The sequence below is a fragment of the Anas platyrhynchos genome, chromosome 34 (assembly GCF_047663525.1).
Source record: "Anas platyrhynchos isolate ZD024472 breed Pekin duck chromosome 34, IASCAAS_PekinDuck_T2T, whole genome shotgun sequence".
Lineage (NCBI taxonomy): Eukaryota > Metazoa > Chordata > Aves > Anseriformes > Anatidae > Anas > Anas platyrhynchos.
The window spans coordinates 787,508-810,085 of NC_092622.1; the positions used below are offsets into that span (position 1 = coordinate 787,508).

At 70.0% G+C, this 22,578-nt stretch overlaps 4 protein-coding genes across 4 annotated transcripts; 2 read left to right on the plus strand and 2 right to left on the minus strand.

Annotated features, from left to right (window-relative positions):
* Positions 1-156: 156 nt before the first annotated feature.
* TSFM (Ts translation elongation factor, mitochondrial) lies at positions 157-2,642 on the minus strand. Its single transcript, XM_072031887.1, is given in 10 exon segments — positions 157-378; positions 381-423; positions 426-481; positions 484-714; positions 1,093-1,135; positions 1,137-1,178; positions 1,257-1,379; positions 1,465-1,593; positions 2,160-2,324; positions 2,491-2,642. Coding segments are annotated over 10 exon segments (1,002 nt in total). The 5' UTR covers positions 2,521-2,642; the 3' UTR covers positions 157-238.
* A 468-nt stretch (positions 2,643-3,110) lies between these two features.
* On the minus strand, positions 3,111-6,000 carry EEF1AKMT3 (EEF1A lysine methyltransferase 3). Its single transcript, XM_072031813.1, has 4 exons — positions 5,983-6,000; positions 5,052-5,306; positions 4,569-4,680; positions 3,111-3,926 (listed from the first exon to the last, which is right to left on the minus strand). The coding sequence occupies exons 1-4, from the start codon at positions 5,998-6,000 to the stop codon at positions 3,526-3,528; spliced, it is 786 nt and encodes a 261-aa protein (XP_071887914.1). The 3' UTR covers positions 3,111-3,525.
* A 1,773-nt stretch (positions 6,001-7,773) lies between these two features.
* On the plus strand, positions 7,774-15,086 carry METTL1 (methyltransferase 1, tRNA methylguanosine). Its single transcript, XM_072031814.1, is given in 8 exon segments — positions 7,774-7,902; positions 8,208-8,472; positions 9,093-9,278; positions 9,367-9,479; positions 9,757-9,867; positions 13,777-13,968; positions 14,492-14,691; positions 14,794-15,086. Coding segments are annotated over 8 exon segments (1,458 nt in total). The 5' UTR covers positions 7,774-7,789; the 3' UTR covers positions 15,072-15,086.
* A 3,323-nt stretch (positions 15,087-18,409) lies between these two features.
* CDK4 (cyclin dependent kinase 4) lies at positions 18,410-22,209 on the plus strand. The gene is given in 10 exon segments (XM_072031815.1): positions 18,410-18,756; positions 19,128-19,263; positions 19,349-19,516; positions 20,268-20,381; positions 20,573-20,622; positions 20,869-20,924; positions 20,927-20,980; positions 20,983-21,005; positions 21,068-21,133; positions 22,174-22,209. Coding segments are annotated over 10 exon segments (1,050 nt in total).
* Positions 22,210-22,578: the final 369 nt, after the last annotated feature.

The following is a 22,578-nucleotide window of genomic DNA, read 5'->3' on the forward strand; positions in this document are numbered from 1 at the left end:
ACCAGAATGGGACGGACGGGGGGGGGGAAATAGAATGGATGGGGGGGGACACAGTGGAAAGGGGGGGCATGGGGTGGCCAGGACAGATGGGGGGGGCACAGGACAGACTGAGGGGGGGGCACTGAGGACACCCCCGACACAAACCAGACGCCGTGAGACCGCTGTCACCTTCCTTCCATTTATTCCTCCTCCTCCTCAGCATCCCGGGAGCCCCCTTTTTTATTTATTTTTTTTTTTTTTAGGGGGGGGGGGGCGTCACCTTCCCCGCTGCCCCCCCCTCCTCCTCCTCCTCGGCCCCCTCCCCGCAGCGGAAGCGCACGAAGTCGAGCACGGTGACCCCGTGGGGCTGCAGGACCTGGGCCACGGAGCTGCCAGGGCCAGCAGGAAATCCTGCGCCAGCAGCCGCCCCTCCCGTCCCCCCCCCCCGGCTCGTCCTGGGGGGTGCCCAGGGCCTGGGGGGCCATGCCCACCACGTGCTGGGCAGCTGCCGGCATAGGGTGGCCACCTCCGGGCTCGGGGGGGCGGCCCCCGGGGCTCTGCAGGCCACCAGGGCGCCGTATTTGCCCAGGGAGGGGGGGGCGGGGGGGTTATCGGGGGGGGGGTTTTGGGGGTTGTCCTGGGGGGGGGAGCCGTGGACGTACCAGGCGATGTGGCAGCCCTGGGGCACCGCCAGCCAGGCCGCCCGCCGCAGGGCCATGTTCTCGCCCATTTTGCCTGTGGGGGGGGGGAAAGGGTCAAGGGGGGGGCAGAAAAATGGGTTTTCAACCCCCCCACAGTAAAAAAACTCATCAGGTCACTGCCCCCATCCCCTGCGCTGTGCTGCTGGGAGGGGGTGTCTGGTGGGGGGGTTGAATGGAATGGGGGGGGGCAGAGGCACAGCCCCAGCCCTAGAAGGATAAGGGGGGGCTGGGGGGGGGCAGGGGGGGGTCTATCAGCCCCCCAACCCCCCCCCAAGCTGCTGCCCCATCCCTGATCCAGCTTATCCTGGGCTACAAAGCCATAAAAAATGGGGCTGGGGGTGGGAACGGGGGCACAGCCCTGGGTCTGGGGGGGGTTAGGGGGGGTTGGGGGGGGTCAGGGGGGGGCTCTCACCTATGGCCAGCGCCAGGCGGTCGCGCAGCTCCGGCCCCCCCGGGCTCCATCCGCACCCGCAACAGCTCCTCCGTGCCCAGGAAGCGCTGCAGGACGCAGAGACCGGGGCTGAGCGCTGCTGAGGGGGGGGTCACGGTCACGGAGGGGGTCGGGGGGGGCCTCACCTTGGTGCAGGCGGCGGGGGCACGTCCCCCCCCCCCGCAGTGAGCCATGGTGGCCAGCGCCACGTCCCGCACCAGCTGCTGGAAGTTGGCGTTGCGCGCCACGAAATCCGTCTCGCAGCTCACCTGGGGGGGGGCAAAAAAAAACCCGGGGGGGGCGAGATTGGGATCCGTGCCCCCCCCGACCCCCCCCACCCCCCCCGGCCATTACCTCCACCATGAGGCCGGCCCGGCCGTGCTGCAGCAGCCCCAGGAGCCCCTCCCGCGCCGCCCGGCCCCGCAGCTGGGTGGCTTTGCTCCAGCCCTCCTCCTGCGCACGCTGCGCCAGCCACGCCTCCGCCTGGGGGGGCAACGGGGGGGCACCCCCAGGGGTCATTGGGGGGGGGTACTGGTATGAACTGGTGCGCACTGGTGCGGGTCAGGGCTCACCGCAAGGCGCCGACCCCAGCAGCTATGGGTGCCCCCCCCCCAGCTCCCCTCAGTGCCCCCTCCTGTTTTTTGCCCCCCCCGCCCCCCCTCCTGCCCCTCCAGCCCTTTGTGTGCCCCCCCCCAGCCCCTTGGGACCCCCTCCCTCCCCCTTGCCCCCCCCCCATTCCTCCAGCACCAACGCCCCCCCCCCCCCCCAGATCCCTCCCCAATACCCCCCCGGGACCCCCCCACCTCCCCCAAAAATCCCCCAGCCCCCCCCGTGCTCCTTTCCCACCCCCCCTTTCCTCCAAGCCCCCCCCCCGGACACCCCCAGACCCCGATTCCCCCCCCCTCCCCTCCCCTCACCCCCCCGGTTCCCTCCGAGCTCCCCGCCCCCCCCCCAGCTCCCCTTTTCCTCTCCCGGTTTCCTTCGAGCCCCCCCCTGGTCCCCAGCCCCCCCCAATCCCCGGTGCCCCCCCCGGCCCCGGTGCCCCCCACCTGCCGCAGGTCGGTCCCGAATCGCAGCAGGGCCTCCCTGCAGTGCACGAAGCTCAGCCCGGTTCGGCGGCGCAGGGCCAGCAGCGCCTCCTTGTCCGCCGCCAGCACCGGGCGGGAGCCGCCGAAGGCCCGGGCCGGGGGGGGGGCGCAGGGCCGTGGGCCCGCCTGGGGGGGGGAGAACGGACACGGGGTGGCACCGGGAGCCGGCCGGGAGGGGGGACCGGAAGCTCCCGGGGGGGTACCGGAAGCTACCGGAGGTTACCGGAAGTTACCGGGGGGGACCGGAAGTTCCCGGCCGCCCCCCGGGCCCGGGCCGGGCCCCGCCGCTCACCCGCAGCGCGCCCAGCGCCGCCCGCTGCATCCCGGCGCCGGCGTCTGACGTCACGGCGGCGCGCGCGCGTTTGACGTCACGCGCTACGGGCGCCGCCGAGGCTCAGCGCCGCCTGCGGGGGGCGGGGCGGGAGGGGGCGGGGCCGAGAGCGGAGGGGGGCGGGGCTTGTAGTTAGGGGCGTGGTTTGGGTATCGAGGGGCGGGGCCTGGAGCCCAGTGGCGGGACTGGGAGTTCAGGGGGCGGGGCTTGGGGCTCGGGGGCGGGGCTTGGACTTCGGGGGCGTGGTCAGGAGCTCAGGGGGCGGGGCCGAGAGGGGCTGGGCCCCCCCCAGCCCCTATAGAGCCCCCCCTGGCCCCTATAGTCCCCCCCTTCCCATTTTAGAGCCCCCCCCTCCCTGGTTTTCGCCCCTCCCCAGCCCCCCCCCACCTTTTTGGAGCCCCCCCACTTTGCCCAGCCCCCCCCCCCCCCAGAGCCCCCCCAGCACCCAGCAGAGCCAGGCCGGTCCCACCGAGCCCCTCGGGGCCGTCTGAGCCCCCCCCCCCCCCCCCGCGCTGTCCCCGTTACTGGGGGACGCAGACCCAGGGTGAGGGGGGGGCGCCACGACACTGAAAAGGAGCAGATTTAGGTGAAATGGTAAAAAAAAATCTTCACTGTGAAGGCACTGGGGGCACTGGGAGGTGGCTGAGGGGGGCTGGAGGGGACAGGGGGCCACCCGGGATCCCTCAGACCCCTTTGTCCCCAAAGCGTCCGGTGTCCCCTGTGGCCCCCGCAGGTGGCCCGGTATGGCTCAATGGGATGAGGAGGACACGGGGCCGGCAGCTGACGACCTCCAGGTCCCTTTGTCCCCAAAGTGTCCCCATGTCCCTGTGTCCTGATGTCACCCGCGGTGCCTGGGGGTGGCCAAGAGCATCCCCACGTCCTGGTGTCCCCATGTCCCGGTGTCACCCGTGGCTCTGGAAAGAACAAGGAGCCACCCAGGATCCCTCAGGCCCCTTTGTCCCCACAGTGTCCCCAAAGCGTCCCGGTGTCCCGGTGTCACCCGATGTCCCCGCAGGTGGCCCGGTACAGCTCGACGTCGCGCTGGGGACAGCGGCGCAGCAGCTGGGTGCGGAAGTGCCGGGGCAGCAGCTGCTGGAAGAAGCGGGCGGCCCCCAGCTCGCGCCGCATCCCGCAGCACAGCAGGGCCACGGAGCGGGGGCCGCAGAGGTGGCGCAGGGTGGTCAGCAGCGCCGGGAAGCTGCGGGGGTCGTACACCACATCCGCGCCCAGCACCACGTCGTAGCCCCGGGGGAAGGAGCCGTGGTCCAAGCCCCAAGCCAGGGCTCGCACCCGGGGCGGGGGGCACGGGGCCGCGGCCCCCCCCGGCACGTTCCTCCGCACGTTCTCCCGGATCTGCTCCAAAGCCAGCGGCAGGTCCGTGATGGTCACATCCCCCCCTAGGGGATCGGTAAGGGGGAGGTGAGGGGGGGGGTCACACCTCCCTCGGACTCTCTGCACCCCCAAATCCCCCCCACACCCCTAAATACCCCCCAATACCCCCCAGTACCCTTCTTACCCCAAATAAAATCCCCAAATACCCCCCTACTCCCCCAATAACCCCCCCAAAACCCCCAGTACCCCCCAAACACCCTTCTTACCCCCAATAACCCCCCAAATCCTCCCCACCCCTCCATAACCCCCCCAATAAACCCCAAATCCCCTCCCACTCCCAAATATCCCCCCAGAACCCCCCAAATCCCCCATATCCCCCCATTAACCCCCCCCAAATATCCCCCTACCCCCCAATACCCACCCAAATACCTCCCTACCCACCAATAACCCCCCCAATAGCCCCCAAATCCCCCCAACCCCAATAACCCCCCCATCACCCCCCCAAACACCCTTCTGACCCCCAATAACCCCCCAAACACCCCCCCTCCAGCAACCCCCCCCAACCCCTCCCTACCCCCCAATCCCCCCCAGTAGCCACCAGCCCCAGGGGGTGCTCACACCAGTGACCCCCACCGGCTCCCAGTCCCTTACTGGGCTCCCTGGGGGGGTACCCCCGGGGGGGGCCGTGCTGCCCCCCCCCCCCTCACCCAGCAGCGCCGCCAGGATGCCCACGATGCCGGTGCCGGCGCCCAGCTCGATGACGGTGCGGCCGCGGAAGTCGAGGTTCTCCTCCTCGAAGTAACGGCACAGCTCCAAGGCCTGGGACGGGGGGGGGACACACAGGGTTGGGGGGGGCACAGGGGACCCCCCCATGTCCCTCTGCACCCCCTTGGGGTCCCCCCACCTCCCGGTGCTCCTTGAGGTCCCCCCCAGCAGCCGGTGTCCCCGTGCTCCTGGGGTCCCCCTGGGTCTGCCCATCCCTTGGGGTCCCCAGAGCCCCCCCATCCTTATTGCACCCCCCCCCACGTGTCCCAAGAGCCCCCCAGTTCCCAAGAGCCCCCCAATGCCCCACAATCTCCCCCCCCAACACCCCAGGACCCCCCCCCAATGCCCCAGGACCCCCCCCCCATGCCCAGAGACCCCAGGGTGCCCCCCAGCCCCCCCCACGTCCCCCCCCCCCCCCCTCGCACCCCGTCCCAGACGGGCGCCGCCAGCCCGAGCCGGGGGCCGTGGTGCTGGGCGATTCGCAGGACGTGGCCGCAGAAACGGAAGCGGCTCCGGGTCGGGAAGGAGTCGGCGAAGAGAGCGGGGTCGCGGGGGAACACGGCGGCCAGCGGCCCAGACAAGCCTTCCTCATCATCATCATCCTCATCCTCATCTTCATCATCTTCATCCTCCTCCTCTTCCTTTTTCCCTTTCCCCTTCCCCTCCGTCTCCCCTTTTCTCTTTCATTTCCCTCCCTTTCCTCTTTTTTTCCCCTTTCTCCCTCAATTCCCCCCCTCCCCGCCTTCCTCCCCCCCCTCCTCCTCCTCCTCGTCCTCCTCCTCCTCCTCCTCTCCCCTCCCGGCCCCGCCGCTGGGCGCCGCCATCTTGCCGAGGGGCGGGGCCTCGCCGCTGCCCCTCCCCATTGGTCAGAGCGGACGTCGCTCCCGCCAAGGGGGCGGGGCCTCTCCCCAGCCCCGCCCCCGTCCCGTGTCCCCAAGCTGCTCCCAGTGGCCCCAGTTTCCACTAATGGTGTCCCCCAGCCCCGTCCCAGTGTCCCCTGCCCTGTCCGGTGTCCCCGTTCCATCCCCGATGTCCCCAAGCTGCCCCCCCGTGTCCCCTATTTCCACCAGTATTGTCCCCTGCCCCATCCCAGTGTCCCCTGCTCAGCCCCAGTGTCCCTCCCTGGTGTCCCCCAGTGTCCCCTGCCCCATCCCGGTGTCCCCAAGCTGCTCCCCGTGTCCCCTCCTGCATCAATTCTGTCCCCTGTCCCATCCCAGTGTCCCCAGGCCTGTCCCTGGTGTCCCCAGGCCTCTTCCCAGTGTCCCTGTCCCATCCTGGTGTCCCCACCCTGTCCAGTGTCCCCAGGCTTCTCCCCCAGTGTCCCCTCCTGCATCAGTGCCGTCCCCTATCCCATACCGGTGTCCCCAGCCCCATCCCAGTGCCACAGCCCCATCCCAGTGTCCCCTGTCCCATTCCAGTGTCCTCAGGCCTATCCCCAGTGTCCCCTGCCCCATCCCAGTGTCCCCCATCCCGGTGTCCCCCATCCCCAGTGTCCCCAGTGTCCCCAGTGTCCCAGCACCAGGAGAGCCCCAGCCCGCTGGGATCAGGCCCAGCCCTGCCCGGTGGCAGTGGGTGCGATGACCGGTAACCGGGGCACGCAGCCCGGTGTCCCCCCCCCAGTGCCACCGGGGTAATGAGCAACCAGCCCCGGCCCGACCCCCCCGGGACCCCCGCGGCCGCCTGCGTCACCACCATGGCCCCGGGTCACCGCCCGCGGCCCCGGGACCGGGCTCAGGCCCCGTGTCCCCCCCCCGCCGCCCTCCCCGTGACTTCCCGTGACTCAGCCCCGTTCCTGGAAGGCCCCGGGGCCCCGGTTCCCGACACGGCCCCCCCCCGGGGCCCTGTCCCCATCCCCCCTCCCCCCCCTCCCCCGCCCCCCGACGCATTTTGGGGACGGTTTCCCGTTCTGGGGGGTTGGGGATGGACGGACGACGGGATGGACGGACGACGGACAGCCCCGGGCCCGGTGTGCTCAACCCCCCCGGGGGCCTTCTCAGAAATCGCCCCCGGTTTCGCCGCAGCCCCGAATTCCCCTTCGGGCCTGCTGCCGGGAAGGGCCCGGCCGTGGAGCTGGGAGGACTGGGAGGACTGGGAGGCACTGGGAAGGGGGTGTAGGGGTGATCCTGGGGGGTCACTGGGGACTGGGAGGCACTGGGAGGCACTGGGGGGGGGGTAGGGGAAGAGGCCTGGCCCTGGGAAGGGCTGGGGGGAACAGGGTGGGAGCCATGGGGGGTTACTGGGAGGACTGGGAGGCACTGGGGGCACTGGGAAGGGCCCTGGGGGAGCGCTGAGGGGTGAGGGAGGCACAATGGGGAGGACTGGGAGGAATGGGGAAAACTGGGGGACGCCAGAGGGGACATACTGGGGGAACTGGGGGGATGGGGAGCACTGGAGAGGACTGGAGACCACTGGAGAGCACTGGGAGAGGCACTAGAGTGGACTGGAGGTCACTGGGAGGCACTGGGGAACAGCAGTGGGGCACTGAGGAGCACTGGGAACAGTCGGGGGAGACACTGGGGGGTACTGGGGGTGGTGGGGGTGCAGTGGCAGGGACTGGAAAGCACTGGGAAGCACTGGGGGACACCAAGATGCAGAGAGTGCCTGTGGGGGGTACTGGGGAGCACTGGGAGGCGCTGGAGAGCACTGGTGGGATACTGGGAGGGACTAGAGATGACTGGGGGGCGCTGGGGGAGCACAGGGGGGCACTGGGGGGATCTGGGGGGGCACAAGGGGATACTGGGAGGTACTGAGGGGCAATGGGGTGGCGCTGGGGGGCACTGGGGAGCGCTGGGGGGGCACCGGGGGAGCACTGGGTGGCACTGGGGACTGATGGGGGGGCACTGGGAGGTACTGGGAGATACTGGGGGGGCACTGGGGAGTACTGGGGGGGCACTGGAGAGTGATGGGGACACTGGGAGGTACTGGGGGGGCACTGGGGAGCACTGGGTGGCACTGGAGAGTGATGGGGGACACTGGGATGTACTGGGAGGCACTGGGATGTACTGGGCCTCACAGACACTCTGAGGGGCGGCAGTGGCCTAAGCCCCGCCCCTCTCTACAGGTGCGCGCCCAATTCCTCCTCCCGGCGGCCGTGACGTCAGCGCGCTGCGCCGCGCGGTGACGTCACCGTGGCCCTGCCTCGACGCCGCTCCTGGGGGCCGCCATGATGGCGGCGGCGGAGGCGGAGGAGGAGGCGGCGGCGGCGGCGCCCCCCCAGAAGCGGTTCTACCGGCAGCGGGCACACTCCAACCCGCTGGCCGACCACACGCTGCGCTAGTGAGTGCGCCGGGGCCCCCGCAAACGGCCCGGCCTCACCGGGAACCGGAGCACCGGGAACCGGACCCCCCCACGCCGGCCCGGCCCGGGAACGGAGGGAACCGGACCCCCCTTATGGCCCCGGGGCACCGAGCCCCCATCCCCCTCACAGCCCACCCAGAATCCCCTCGCAGCTTGTAATCTGCGCCCGGTATCACTGGTACCCCCCTCTGCACGGTATCACTGCAGTCTCCCCCCATCAGGTCCCGTTATCACCGAGACCTCCTCACCGCCCTGTATTACTGGCACCCCCCCACCCCCACAAGTCCCCCACCGAGCACCCTCGGGACCCTCCGGTACCTGCCAGCCCCAGCCCCCCCCCGCGGTGTCCGCAACGGATCTGGTGGGGGCAGCGGGATTCTCCTGCAGCACTCGTCCCGTGTCCCCGCAGCCCGCCAGGCCCAGGACATGGACTGGGCCTCGCTGTTCTCTTGGCCTTCTTCCTGCTGCGGCTCCCCCCGCGCCCGCCGCCGAGCCCCCCCCCAGGGGTGGAGCTTCGCCCACGTGGGCTGCGGTGATGGGGGCTGCTGGGTGAGTGGGGGGAACTGGGGAGCACCGGGGGGACATTTGGGGGGGTGGGGGGGTGTTGGGGACGTGGCCCTGGGGGGCTTGTGGGGCATGGGGGGCACAGGACTGGGGGGGTTCAGGGGCGAGGGGGGCTGGGGGGGGGCACCAAGGGGGCATTTGGGGGTGGGGAGCTGGGGGGCACTATGGGGACATTTGGGGGTGGAGGTCATTGGGGGGCACCAGGGGGCACTTTTGGGGGGGAGTGGGGCCGGAGGATCAATGAGAAGGGGAATTTGGGGTGAAGGGCTTGGGGGGGTAACTCCGGGGGGCATTTTGGGGTTTGTAGTGGTTGGGGGCATCCGGGGGCATTTTGGGGGATTATGGTGGTGGGGCGGCTGGAGGGTGCATTTTGGGGTTTGTTTTACTGGGGGCATTTTGGGGTTTGTGTCTGCGGGGGGCATTTGGGGATTTGCGGTGCTGGGGACATTTGGGGTTTGTGGTGCCGGGGGGTCATTTTGGAGCAGAAATTTTCCTCAGCCTTATTCCTGATGGCAACACCCGGCAGTGAGTCGATTGGGGGCATACCTTGGGGGGTGCGTGTTGGGGGGGTTTCCTGCTGCTCCTCACCCCTTTTTTGCCCCCAGTGGAAGCTGTTGGCGCTGTTCCCCCGCTCGCTGGCGCTGGGCCTGGAGCTGCGGCTGAAGGTCAGCGCCTTTGCCCGGCACCGCATCCGCGCCCTGCGCGCCGCCAACCCCGGGCGCTTCCAGAACATCGCCTGCCTGCGCGCCAACGCCATGAAGCACCTGCCCCACTTCTTCCACAAAGGCCAGGTGGGCTCCGAAAATACTCGGTTACACTTTTGGGGGCTCGCTGCGGGTACTCCTCTCCTTGTTTGTATTTTGTCCCCCCCCCCCCCAGCCCTAGCAGATGTTTTTTCCTTTTCTTTGACCTCACTTTGAAGCGCACTCAGCACAGTGGCGCATCATCAGCACGGCGCTGCTGGCGGACTACGGCTACGTGCTGCGCCCGGGGTGAGCCCCAATCCCTTGTCCTCTCCCACCCCATTTCACCCCATTTCACCCCATTTCACCCCGTCTTGCTCCCCCCCCAGGCCCGGCGGGACACCATCACGGACGGGCCCGAGGTGCATGAGTGGATGGCGCCGCTACTTCCGCGCCCACCCCGCCCTCGAGGAGGTGCCGCTGGAGGAGAAGCTGGTGAGCGAACGGGAGGGGGGGAGCCCCCTGTGACCCCCCCCCGGTCCCGTGACCCCCCCCCGGTCCGTGACCCCCCCCCGTGTGTCGGCAGAGCCAAGGACCCAGTGGTGGCGCTGTTGGCCACGTGCACGGAGGAGGGCCGCAAGGTGCAGCGCGGCGGGGGCAGGACCTTCCCGCTGTCTTCCTACGCCTCCTGGACCTGGCCCTGGGGACCAGGCGGCCACTTTTTGCACGGGCAAGGGGCACTCGCCTCGGGCTCCCCGGCCCCCCCCCCGGGACCTTCCTGCTGCTGCAGGGCCCCCCCCGGGGGCTGGCGCCGCCCACAACCCCAGGGTCCCTTCCGCCACCCCAGGGTCCCCCCCCCCCGGCACCCGCCCCTCACCCCAAAGGTCCTGCTCCCCCAGGGTCCCTCCTGCCCCCCCCCGCCCCCCGCCATCCCACGCCGACAAGTTCAGAGAAAGCCAGCCCCCCCCCCCCCCCCCCCCCAGGCGTCATTGTTGGCTTTGCTTCCTGCACCCCCCCCCCCCCCGCGAGAGTTTGGGTCTCCAATTGGGCTGGGGGGTCTTCACCCCCACTCTGCTCCTCCCCTCCAAAAAACCTGCTCCTCTCCAAAATCCCTCGCCCTGCCTCAGTTTCCCCCTTGGCCGCTGTTCAGGCTCAGCTCACCCCCAGGAACTCCTGGTGTCTGCCAGGTGTTCCTGTGCAGCCCGCCAGGCCCCCGGGCTCCTGTCCTGTCCCTGTCTCCCCCGTTGCCCCCCCCGCGGGTGTCTTCCACAGGCCCGGCCGCTTCTGTGTCGCAAGGCGGGGTTCCCTGAGAAATCAGGGGCTGGGGTACGTTCCCCTTCTTCTTCCCACCTCACAACCCCAGGGACACTAAGTGCCGTGACTCCTCTTTCCTCCTCCTCCTGAGTTTCCTCCTCGGACTGGTTGAACCTGCTCAGCAACGGCCTCACTTCCCTGCTCCTCCCCCATTCACCACCCCCATGGGCCACGCCCCCCCCCCCCCCCCTTCAAAAACTTGGCCTGCCTCCCAGTTCAGGGGTACCGGGGCTCAGTATGACCAGTATGGACTGGTGGGTGCTGGGGGGTCTTGGAGGGGGGGAGGAATTATGTGGGGGGGGTTAATGAGTAGGGGGCTCATGGGGCTTACCGAGTTAATGAGTGGGGGCGACTGTTTCCTGGGGGGGTCGTGGGGGGGGTCGTGGGGTGCGGTGCCCACCTCATGGCTGTGCCTCTATGGGGGTCTCATTTCTGCCCCTCTCCTGGGAAAATTGGGTGGCTGGGGCCTCCCTTTGGGGGCGGGGCTTACAGAGGGGGCGGGGCTTTGGGGGGGTCCACGTGGGTGCCTATAAAGCCCTGGGGGCGATGCCGCCCGCTCAGTCGAGGCCGGTCCCCGACCCCCCCCGGACCCCCCCCCGGCCGTGTCCCTGACCCCCCCCAGCCCCCCCAGCCCCCCGCCATGCCGCAGAGCCTTCCGCCTCCCCTCCCGGGCCGCCCCGCTCCGCCCGCTGCCTGCCCGAGCTGGGCTCCCCCACCGCCCCTGCCCCCCCCGTCTGCCCCCCCCGCAGCCCCCCAGGCCGCAGCCTGGCTGAGATGCCCGGGCCCAGCCCCTCCGCCTCCCACTGTACGACCTCCTCTGCCCGGGGGCTCCGGAGGCTGCACGAGCTGCAGAAAGGGGGCAGGGTGGGCTGAGGGCTTGGGGGCATGGGGAAGGGATCCTGGCCTTGTTTTTTTCAGGGGGCATCCTGTCCTCACCATCCTGGGGGGCTTGGGAAGGGCTGGGTGGGGGGCATGGTCCTGGGGTGCGGGTGGGACAGGGGGGCCCTGCTGGGGCAGAAGGAGATGGGTCAGGGGGGACATGGAGGGGGCAGGGGGAACCCCCAGTGCCACGTCTTGGGGGGCTTGAGGGGTCAGAAAGGGGGTACCTCCCAAGTGCAAGCTCAGGGGGGCTTGAAGATGATGGGGACAGGAATCCCTTGAGGTCACCTCCGGGGGGGCATTGGGGGTGATGAGGGACCCCTGGTGCCACCTCAGGGGGGCTTGGAGGTGACGGGGGGACCCCAGTGCTACCTTGGGGGGGCTTGAGGGTGGTAGGGAACCCCCAGCTCCACCTCTAGGGGGTTTCAGGATGACGGGGGGACCCCCAGTGTCACACCTGGGGGGCTTGAGGGTAGGAGGGGACCCCCAGTGTCAGGTCTGGGGGGCTTCAGGGTGCCAGGGGACCCCCTGGTCCACTTTTTGGGGTCCTGAAGGTAGTAGGAAGACCCCCAGTGCTATGTCTGGGGGGCTTGGAGGGGGACAGGGGGGACCCCAGTGCCACCTCTGGGGGGGGGTTAGGATGACAGAGGGACCCCAAGTGTCACATTTGGGGGGCTTCAGGGTAGTAGGAGACCCCCAGTACCACCTCTGAGGGGCTTGAGGGTGCCAGGGGACCCCAGCACCACCTCGGGGGGCCACTTACAGCTAATGGGGAGCCCCCCGGCGGTGCTCAGAGGGTCTGGGGTGGGCTGGGGGCTGCTGCCCACGGTGCCCCCTGTGCCCCCCCAGGTGGAGGGCTGGGCGCGCTATGGTTGGTGTGGAAGGGCAGCTTCGGGCCCATCCTGACCGTGCACGTGGCCGAGGCCGGGCTGATCCAGGAGGTGCTGCGGCAGGAGGGGCCCTGCCCCGTGCGCTCCCACCTCTCACTGGAAGGATTGCATGCACTGCTGTGGGGCATGTGGCGGGGCGCTGCCCACCGCGTGAGTGGGGCTGGGGGGCTGGGGGCGCCGGGAGGGGGCAAGGGGGGCTGGGGGGCTGGGGAGGGATTACAGGGGGGCTGGGGGGTGAAAATTGGGGCTGGGGGGATGTTTGGAGGGGCTGGGGGATGCAAGGGGGGGAAATGGGAAGGGGGCACAGGGGGCTGGGGGGTGAAAATTGGGGTCTGGGGAGTGTTTGGGGGGCTGGGGAGGGGGCATGGGGCTGGGGGGTGCAAGGTGGGGGTATGGGGAGGGGGTGTGGAGCCTGAGGGCTACAGTTTGGGGTCTGGGGGTGCAGATGGGGGTCTGGGGTGTTTGGGGGGCTGGGATGTGAGGGGGGGAGATGGGGGAGGGGTGCAGGGGCTGGAGGCTCGGGAGCCGGGGGTCTGGGGGCGGCAATTAGGGAGGGCTAGGGGAATTTTGCTTGGGGGGCTGGGGGCTGTGAGTGGGGGAGCTGGGGAGGGGATTTGAGGGTCTGGGGTGCAGATCGGGGTCTAGGGGGCTGCAGATGGGGGTCTTGGGGCACAATCAGGGTCTGGGGGCTGCACGTGCGGTCTGGTGGGGTCTGGGGCCGGGGAGCCCCTGCCCCATCCCCGCCTGCTTCATCCCTTCCTGGGCTTACCGGTTCTGGCGTGACTGAGCCACTATCCACAGGCCCCCCAGCCCCGCCACCTCCCTGCTTCCCCAGCCCCGACTCCCTCCAGCCAGCGCAGGATGTGAGTAAACCCGAGGGGGTGCGCCGCCGCCGCCGCGTGGGCAGGGGGCCGGGGCACGGAGCCCTGGGCACGGCACGGCCCCAAAGGCAGCCTCACCCTTTGGGCTGGCCCCCACCCCATGGGGAGCCCCCTGACCCACGTGCAGCCCCCCAACGCCCAGCCCCCAACCCCTTGTCCAGCCTCCCAACCTACAAGCAGCCCCCGACCCAAAAGCAGCCCAAAGCCTCGTGCCCAGCTTCCCAACCCAAAAGCAGCCCCCAGCCCCTGTCCAGCCTACAACCCGTGCCCCAGCCCCCGACCCCACAACAAGCCCCCCAACCCCATGCCCCAGCCACCTGACCTTCACAATCAGCCCCAGCTCCCCGACCTGATGCGGACCCCCGACCCTAGAGCAGCTCTCCAGCCCCTGCCCGGCAAGCCCCGAGACCCCACAAGCTCCTCCAGCTCGCTGCACAAGCAGTGCCTCCTCACCATCCCGTGCACCCCCTCCTCCGGCTCCGAGCTGCTCCCGCGGCGCACCGCTGCACCTTCCTCGGCCGGCGGCACCGGGGACGTGCACGGACGCGTAGGGCCGCGGTCGCTGTACGTCCCCACACGCCACCCGCGTGTGTTTGTGTGTGTGCACCCCCCACCCCTCCATCCCTTTCTGTGCCCCCCCAGGGAGGGCGAGGAGTGGCAGCGGCTGCGCAGCCTCGTGGGGCGCCTCCTGCTGCGCCCGCGGGCGGCCGAAGCGTACGCGGGGGCGGTGGGGGCCGTGGTGGGCGACCTGGTGCAGCGCCTGCAGCACCTGCGGGACCGCCACCCCCAGCAGCTCGTCCCCGACGTGGCCGTCGAGTCGACAACGGCTTGGAGGTGAGGGGGGGGCTTCCCGGGTGTCCCCCCTGCCCCCTTCCCATGTTCTGGTGTCTCGCCCTGTTCCCGCAGCGCTCGCTGGGGTTTCTGGAGGATCCCCGGGGAATCCCTTGTCTCCCCAAGGACTCCCGTGTCCCCCAGGGTGCCCCTCGTCCACGCCACGTCCCCAGGGACTCCTGCGTCCCCTGGGGGTCCCCAGTGTGCTCCACGTGCTCTTGTCCCCACCACGGCCCCCATGCCCTGAGGATACCCCGTGTCCTCATCGCGTCCCCAGGGCTCCTGTGTCCCCATGGCCTCCCATGTCCCCACGGCTCCCATGTCCCCAGGGCTCCCAGTATCCCCATAGCTCCCCAAGTCCCCGTGGCTCCCACATCCCCAGGGCTCCCGAGGCCTCCCCGTGTCCCACAGGCTCCCCCTGTCCCCAGGACTCCCCAAGACCCCCGGGATGTCCCCCAGGCTCCCCACATCCCCAAGGCTCCCTGTGTCCCCACCTCACAGCTCTCCGCCCCCGTCCCACCCGCAGGCATCCTCCGTCCTCCTCCGCATCGCGCCTGGGCTGCCTGCGCCAGGAGGTGCCGCGGGACACGGAGGCTTTCATCCGCGCCATCGGCACCATGTTCGGCATGACGCTGCTCACCATGGCCATGCCCAAGGCCCTGCACCGCCTCTTCCCCAAGCCCTGGCGGACCTTCTGCGAGGCCTGGGACTTCATGTTCGCCTTCGGTGAGGGGCGCCGGGTGCCGGGGGGGGACACACGCACACGGTGGCATCACCCAAACCCCCCCGGGGGTGCTTACGGGGTTTTGTCATCCCCCCCCCATGCAGCCAAGCGCCACGTTGACCGGCGCGTGGCCGGGGCGGCCGGGCGGATGTCCCGGGGGGAGCCGTTGGAGCAGAGGTGCCTGACGGATCAGCTGGTGCGGGAGGAGGTCCCCATGAGGGACATCTACGGCAACGTCACCGAGCTGCTGCTGGCCGGCGTGGACACGGTGAGGGCAGGAGGGACGCGGTGGGGACGGGGAGGTCACGATGGGGACGGGAAGGATGGGATGGGATGGGAAAGTTGTGGTGGGGACAATGGTGCGATGGTGGTGTGGGGATGATGGGGTGGACATGGTGGGGATGGTAGAGGGGGCAGTGGGGACGGGGAGGTCGTGGTGGGGACAGGGAGGTCATGGGGACAACGGGGTGGACCTGATGGGGCCGGGGTGGAGGCATTGGGGACGATGAGGTGGAGGTGGTTGGACGGGGTGGCAGTGCTGAGGATGGGTGGACGTGGTGCGGACAGGGTGGACGCAACGATATTGGGGTGCTGGCTGCTCCTCACCCCGCTGCTCCACCCCCCCCACACCTCCATACCTGTCTGTGGAGCTGTATGAGCTGTCGCTGTACCTCGGGGTGCAGGCGGCGCTGCACCAGGAGGTGGTGGCGGCGCTGGGCCCCGGCCACGACCCCCCCGTGGCCGCGCTGGCCCGAATGCCCCTGCTGAAAGCCGTGGTGAAGGAGACGCTGCGGTGAGCACGGGGACAGCGGGGACAATGGGGACGGGGCGGTGGCACCCGCTGACACCCCGCTGTCCCCCCCCCAGGCTCTACCCCGTCATCCCCAGCAACGCCCGCGTGGTCCCCGACCGCGACATCCGCGTGGGCGAGGACCTGGTGCGGAAAGGTGAGCGCGGGGACGCACGGGAGGGGACACGTGCGGGGGGGACATCCCGGCCCCCATCTGCCCTGTGCACCCCCCTACCCCCGCAGACCCTCATCACACGCTGTGCCAATGACGCTGCGTCCGCGACGGCCGCTTTCGCGGCGCCCGACGCCTTTGTCCCGGAGCGCTGGCTGCGCCGCGGCGCCGCGCACCACCCCTACGCCTCGCTGCCCTTCGGCGTGGGCAAACGCAGCTGCGTGGGGAGGCGCCTGGCAGAGCTGGAGATCCACATGGCCCTGGCGCAGGTCGGTGTCCCCGTGGCCCCTCCGTCCCCGCGTCACCTCCATCCCTGCAGCCCCTCCGTGCCGGTGTCCTCGTGTCCCCGCATCCATCGTGTCCATGCCACTGTGTCCTCCTGTCCCATCGTGTCTCTGTCTCCGTGCCCCCGCTCCACCCCACGTCCCCATCCCTCCCGCCCCATGTCCCCCGCGCCCCACCCTCACCCCCCTTCCCCCACAGATCCTGCTGCACTTCGAGAGGTGCGGCCGGAGCCTGGGGGGCCCGGCCAAGCTCATCACCCGCACCCTGCTGTCCCCGAGACCAGCATCACCTGCCAAGTCCCTGAGCCGCGGGGACACGGAGCCTGGTGGGACCTCCTGCCCTGACCCCCACCCCGTGATGTCCCCTCAGGGCCGTATTTAACGCCCGAGGGCACCGGTTATTTATTGCTCCTGCGGAGACGTGGCGGCCCCTCGCCTCCCGGCTTATTTAAAGCTTTATTTATTAATTGATTGCTCTCGCCCAAATTAAACCTCGGCAGCACCGCGCCGGTGACTCAGCACCCCCACCCGCTGCCCGGGGGGGGGTGCGGGGGGGGCGCTGCCTGCCCCGGCGTGCCCGTCGCGGGACCCAGACGTGACGTGGCTCGATCCCGTTCTAGCGGCACCCCCGCGGCCCCCGGACCCCCGGGCTGAGACGGGGTGAGACGGGGCTGGGGGAACAAATGGGGGTAACTGCAGGTGTGGGCACCAGGCCTGGGAGGGCACTGGCAGGTGGGAGGGGACCAAGGGGGTCCCGGTGGGCACTCGCAGCTGTTGGCCACGTTGGGATGGGGAGGAGGGCAGGTTAATGGGGGGGGGAAAGGGAAAGAACCAGGCTGTCATTGTAATTAATTAGTGGTGTTAATTAATGCTGGCGGGGGGCACAGGTGTCGCATGGGCTGATCCTAGGGTGATGTCAGCGGGGGATGGGTCCTGTGTGTCCCTCACTGGTTTGTGTCACCCTCCCTGTGACACTGCTGTCACCTCCTGTGTCACCTTGATGTCTCTTGTGTCCCTGATGACTTTGCTGTCACCCTCCTGATGCTCTCCTGTCCCACCCCGGGTTATGCTGCCCGCGGTGGGTGGCATCGGGGGGGACAGACGGGACGTCCCCGCCCCACACTGGCCGCCGCGACGATGGCACGGTGGCATCGTGCTCCCAGCCGGGGTTAATGTGCCCAACGAGGCCGGGGATGGGCTGACGTCAGCGGGGAGACTCTGGACTCCTCAACGCCGAAAAAAACGCGGCCAAGCGCGGTGAAACACCCACACGGGGCCAGCGCTGGCCCCACGGGGACTCTCCACCCTGGAGGGGGGACATGGGGCTGGGGACAGCGTGGGCATGGGGCCGGGGGCATTTCCACGCGCGTGTGCCCGCCGGGGAGGCCACACGCGTGGGGTGGTGGGGGAAAATGAGGCCCGGGCTCCCCCGTGCTCCCGCCCTCTTCCCTTTGGGGTCTGTGTCTGTGTGGCTGTTTTGGTCCCAGGACACGATCGCGCGTGGGGGTCCCCGCCGGGCCCTTTAAGAGGGCACCACGGACAGGGCGGGGCGGGGCTAGGGGAGGGGGCGCGGCCAGGGGTGGGGTGTGGCCTGGGGAACAAAGGGGGGCGCGGCCGGCGGGGGGGTTGGCGGGGTTTCGATGGGGGGCAGGGAGGCGTCCTCCTCAGCCCCCTTCCCACGCGTGTCCGGGCGGGGCCCCCCCCCAGCCTCCCTGCACTCCGCTGGTGGGGGCTGCGTCCTGGGTCCCCGCCGTCCCCTCCGACCCCCGCTCATTCTTGTCTCCGCGTCCCCCGCCCCCGCCCCCGCCTTCTGGCCGCCGTCTCGGTCAGTTCCGGTCCTTCAGCCGCTCTTGTCCTGCCCGCCAGCCGCGCGCCGCCCCCGCGTGAGTCCCGGGCCCGCACGTGGCCGTCCTCCCCCTCCCCGGGACCCCTCCGGGGTACCCCCACCGCGACCCCCGGGTCCGGGGGAACTGGGCAAGGAGGGGGGGGAGAGAGGGAGGCTTGGGGGTTGGGGGGGTTGGGGCTGCTTTGGGGGTCCCGGGGGTTGGGGGGAGCCGGGGGATGGGGGGCTGGGGGTGAGGGTGGTTTGGGGTGGGGGCTGGGGGGGGCTGCTTTGGGGTGGGGGGGTTTGGGGTCGATGGGGTGGGGGGGCTGGGGGCTGGTTGGGGGGTGGGGGGCTGTGGGGTCTGGGGGTCTGTAGGGGTAAGGGGTGTGGGGGAGGCTGTTGGGGGCTGTTTTTGGAGCTGGGGGGTTGCGGAGGAGGGGGGTTGGAGGGTTGTGGGGGTGCTGGGGGTTCTGTGGGTTAGAGGGGCAGTGGGGGTTTGGGGGGCTGGGGGGTGTTGGGGGGTGGTCCATGTGGGGGGTGCTAGGGGGTGATGGGGTGTCAAGGGGGGTGCAAGGTGTCACTGAGGGGGGGTGTCCAGTGGGCACTGGGGGGACTGGGGTGTCACCGAGGGGGTGTCCAGGGTGTCACTATGGGGGGTGCCCGGGGTGTCACCCAGGGGGATGCAGGGTGTCACCGGGGGGTGTCCGGGTGTCCGGGGTGTGGGGGGCTGGGTGTCACCGGGGTGTCCGGGGGTGTGCGCAGGGCTGCGGCGCAGGATGGCGCAGGAGGGGCGCCGGCGCAGTATGAGCTGGTGGCCGAGATCGGGGTGGGCGCCTACGGCACCGTGTACAAAGCGCGGGACCTGCGCAGTGGCCGCTTCGTGGCCCTGAAGAACGTGCGGGTGACGGCCACCGAGAACGGGCTCCCCCTCAGCACCGTGCGCGAGGTCGCCCTGCTCAAGCGCCTCCAGCACTTCGACGACCCCAACATTGTGCGGCTGAGCCCCTGAAAAAAATCCCCCAAACAAATCCCCCCAGCCCCTCCCAGGTGGCGGCTCACGGGGTTCCGCTCGCTCCAGGGTAACGTGACCCCGGGTCCTGCTGCTGTGCCGTGGGGGTAGGAGGGGCGGGTGCTGTCCCCTTGGTTTTGGGGGGTTGTGGGGTTTTGGGGGGGGGGGGGTAGGGGGTAGGGGGCTGTACCGTCGTGCCCTCGGTTCGCCCCGTGGTCCCTTTGTGGGGACGGGGACACAGGGGATGGGGCCACCTCCTGCCCCGTGGCCGTGGCTGGGCCACCTCCTGGCCACGGGGACCATGGTGGGGGACACCACGTTGAGGGTGGTCCCGGCGCCACCGCCCCTCCCCCGGCAGGCTGATGGACGTCTGTGCCACGGCGCGCACGGAGCGCGAGACCAAGGTGACGCTGGTGTTCGAGCACGTGGACCAGGACCTGAAAACCTACCTGGACAAAGCGCCCGCGCCAGGGCTACCGCTGGACACCATCAAGGTGGCCACGGGGGCCACGGGGTTTTGGGGGGCACGGCGAGGTGCGGGGGTGCTGAGGGTGATGTTTTGGGGGTTGTCTCGCCCAGGACCTGATGCGGCAGTTCCTGCGTGGGTTGGATTTCCTGCACTCCAACTGCATCGTGCACCGCGACCTCAAGCCCGAGAACATCCTGGTGACCAGCAGCGGCCAGGTCAAGCTGGCCGATTTCGGGCTGGCTCGCATCTACAGCTGCCAGATGGCCCTCACCCCCGTGGTGTGTGCGTGACGGGGGGTTGGGGGTGTGGCGGTCACCCTCTGAAGGGGCTGCGGGTCTCATGGCCTCGTGGCCGCGACGCTCTGGGGCTGGGTTCTGGGTGGCCGCGGGTCCTGGTGGCCATGGGGTGGGTTGGGGTGGCCACAGGGTAGGTTGGGGTGGCCGTGGGGTGGCCATGGGGCACATTGGGGTGGCCACGGGGTGCATTGGGGTGGCCACGGGGTGCATTGGGGTGGCCACAAAGCCAAGGAGCCCCCGGGGATCCAGGTGGCCCCAGGACCACATTCGGTGGCCACAGGGTTGGGTGGCCACCGGGCTGGCCAGGAAGCCAAGGAGCAGCCATGGGTGGGGTTGGGCTGGCCACGAGGCCGGGGGACTCCGGGTCCTGGTGGCCACAAATCTTGGTGGCCGTGGCTCCCGGGTGGCTGGGTCCTGGGTGGCCACGAGCCTGAGGTCCCAAGTGGCCACGGGTCAGGCTGGGGGTGACCCCGGGAGCTCTGGGTGACCCCGGGACCAGGTGGCCACCAAGTTGGGTGCCCACGGGTGCAGGTGGCCACCAAGTTGGGCAGCCACGAAGCCAGAAGGAGCCGGGAGGGGGGACCCCAGGTGGCCACGGCTGCGGTGGCCGTGACGCTGCGGGTCCAGGGTGGCTGTGGGGTGGTCTGGTGGCCGTGGGGGTCCAGGTGGCCATGGGGGGGTCCCATGGTGGCCACGGTGGCCACGGTGGGGGTGTCTGAGCCGTGCGCCGCAGGTGGTGACGCTGTGGTACCGGGCGCCCGAGGTGCTGCTGCAGTCGACGTACGCGACCCCCGTGGACATGTGGAGCGTGGAGCCGCACCCCGAAGAGATGTTCCGCAGGAAGTGAGTGGGGGATGGGGGGCCGGTCCCCCTGCACCCCACCCCTGGCTGGAGCCCACTGGTGGCCACGGTCACACCCTGGTCTGGGTTCCCCCCGACCCTGCCCAGGGTGGTGCTGGGGCCAGCAGCCATGGGGGGGGTCTCGTGTCCCCCCCCCCCCAGGTGATGTCCCTTTTGTCTGTTTCCTCCTTCTCCAAGCCCCCTTCTGCCTGGTAATCGGAGGCCGACCAGCTGGGCAAGATCTTTGAGTGTAGTCTGGGGGGTCTGGGGGGTCTTGGGATGGGGGGCTCTAGGGGTGTGGGGAGGGGTTTGGAGGTGGGGGGCTGAAAAATGGGATGGGGGGGTCCTGAGCTCTGGGTGAGGGGTCCTGGGGGGTCCTGGGAGGGACCAGGAGGGTCCTGGGAGGGACCAGGGGGGTCCTGAGGGATGGGGGGGTGGGGCAGCTGTGGGGCTGGATTTTTTTTGGGGACCTAGCTAATGCTGCCCCTCCTCAGCCTGATCGGGCTCCCCGTGGGCTTACCGGAGTGGCCGCTGGACGTGGCCCTGCCCCGCCTGCGCCTCCACCGTCCGCCCCCAGCCCGTGGGAGGGCTTCGTGCCCGAGATGGAGCCCCTGGGGCACAGCTGCTGCTGGTGAGGTGGGGGGCACCAAACTGGGGGGGCACAGCACACCCCCCTGACCTTGTGTCCCCCAGGAGATGCTGACCTTCAACCCCTACAAGCGGATTCTTGCCTACGACGCCCTGCGGCACTCGCTACCTGCAGGGTCAGGGGCAGCCCCCCCCCTGGGGGCACAGGACTGGACTCTCGAGGGGGTGGGGCCATGTGGGTCCTCCCCCCCCCACAACCTCCCAAGTGCTGATGGACATATGGGTTGGGGACGGGGGTCCTTGTGGCTCCCCTTGCACGAGGAGGGGGCTGAGCGCGGCGCCGGGCGCCGGCGCCCCTCTCCCCCCCCCCCCCCAAAAAAAATCTTGTGCAGAAAAGTGTCGCCCGTGCAAAGGCTCCCCCCAAATCTCTTTGCGCGAGCTCGCGCGGCAGGGGCGGCGACCTCTGCACTGGTGCTCTGCTGCGCGGGGGGCCTCCGTGCAGGGGGGTTGTGTGCAGGCTGTGTGGGGGGGGGGCGCCATGAGGATCTTGGTGCTCCCCCTCCAGCAAAGGGGTGGGGGTGAGCCCCCATCCTCCCTTCCGTAGCCCAGCCGCTCTCGTACGCCGTGGGGGGGGGGGGACACAGACTCAGGAGACCCAGAGGCGCCGGTGGCTGGGGGGCGTTTATTTATTCTCAGTACCCTTTATTTTGGGGGGGGGGGGGGACGACAGCACACTGCCCACCCCGGGGGACACGCGGTGGTCCCCCACGGCCACACAGCAGGGAGGGGTGGGGGTCTGAGCCCCGTGCAGCAGCAACCACACCACGAAGTTTGGGGGGGTGGCCAAACTGGGAAGGTGGGGGTCCTGGGGGGGGGTCTCGGTGTGGGGGGGGCACGAGCTGAGCTTGAGCCCGCGGCGTGGCCGCGTGGGTTGCGGGGCTGCCTCGTGCCCGAGGCCTCCATGTGGCCGCCAAGGGCCCGGTCAGCGGCTCGGGGACGTGGGGGACAAAGGGGTTGGGGGGACAACAAAGGGCTGGGGGGGGGGCGCACCAGGCTGGCCACGGCCCACACAAGAAGGCGCTGGGTTTGGCCCGGGTCCTTCTGTGAGGTTGGAGCGCATGGTCAGCGACACCCCCAGGATCTGCATTGAGGGGGGGGGATACAGGGTGGCTAGGGGGGTTGAGAGCGTCGTCCCCCACCCCCCCCCCCAGGACCCCCCCAGCCCCATCATTCAGACCTCTGGCTAAGCTGAAGGCAAGGTGCCCCGACCCCCCCTCAGGATCTTCAGCGCCTCGCTCGAGTGCTGCAGCACTCCCCGCACGTCAGGCACGGGGGCGCCTGGGTCCCGGCCAGCAGCGCCTTGCACTTCTGGCGGGGGGTTCGAGGAACATTTTTAATTTTTTTACTGGGGGCACTGAGAAGGTCCTGCTCCCCACCCACCGCCGGGCAGGCGCTTAACTCAGCCTGGAAGGTGCGGAAGGCGCCGGGGTCGGCGGTGCTGTCTGAGCAGCCCCTCACACAGTTCCCGAGGCTCCCTCCAGCTCCGTCTTGGTTTTGTTGTCCAGCAGGGGCCAGGCCAGCCCCCAGCCCCTCTGAGGATGGGGCACAAAGCCAGC

Coding starts and splice junctions, on each gene's coding strand:
- EEF1AKMT3 (XM_072031813.1), bottom strand. Junction 4,681..5,051: donor CGGCGCCCGTCTGGGACGGG/GTGCGAGGGGGG, acceptor CCCCCGTCCCAG/GCCTTGGAGCTGTGCCGTTA. Junction 3,927..4,568: donor CATCCTGGCGGCGCTGCTGG/GTGAGGGGGGGG, acceptor CCGATCCCCTAG/GGGGGGATGTGACCATCACG.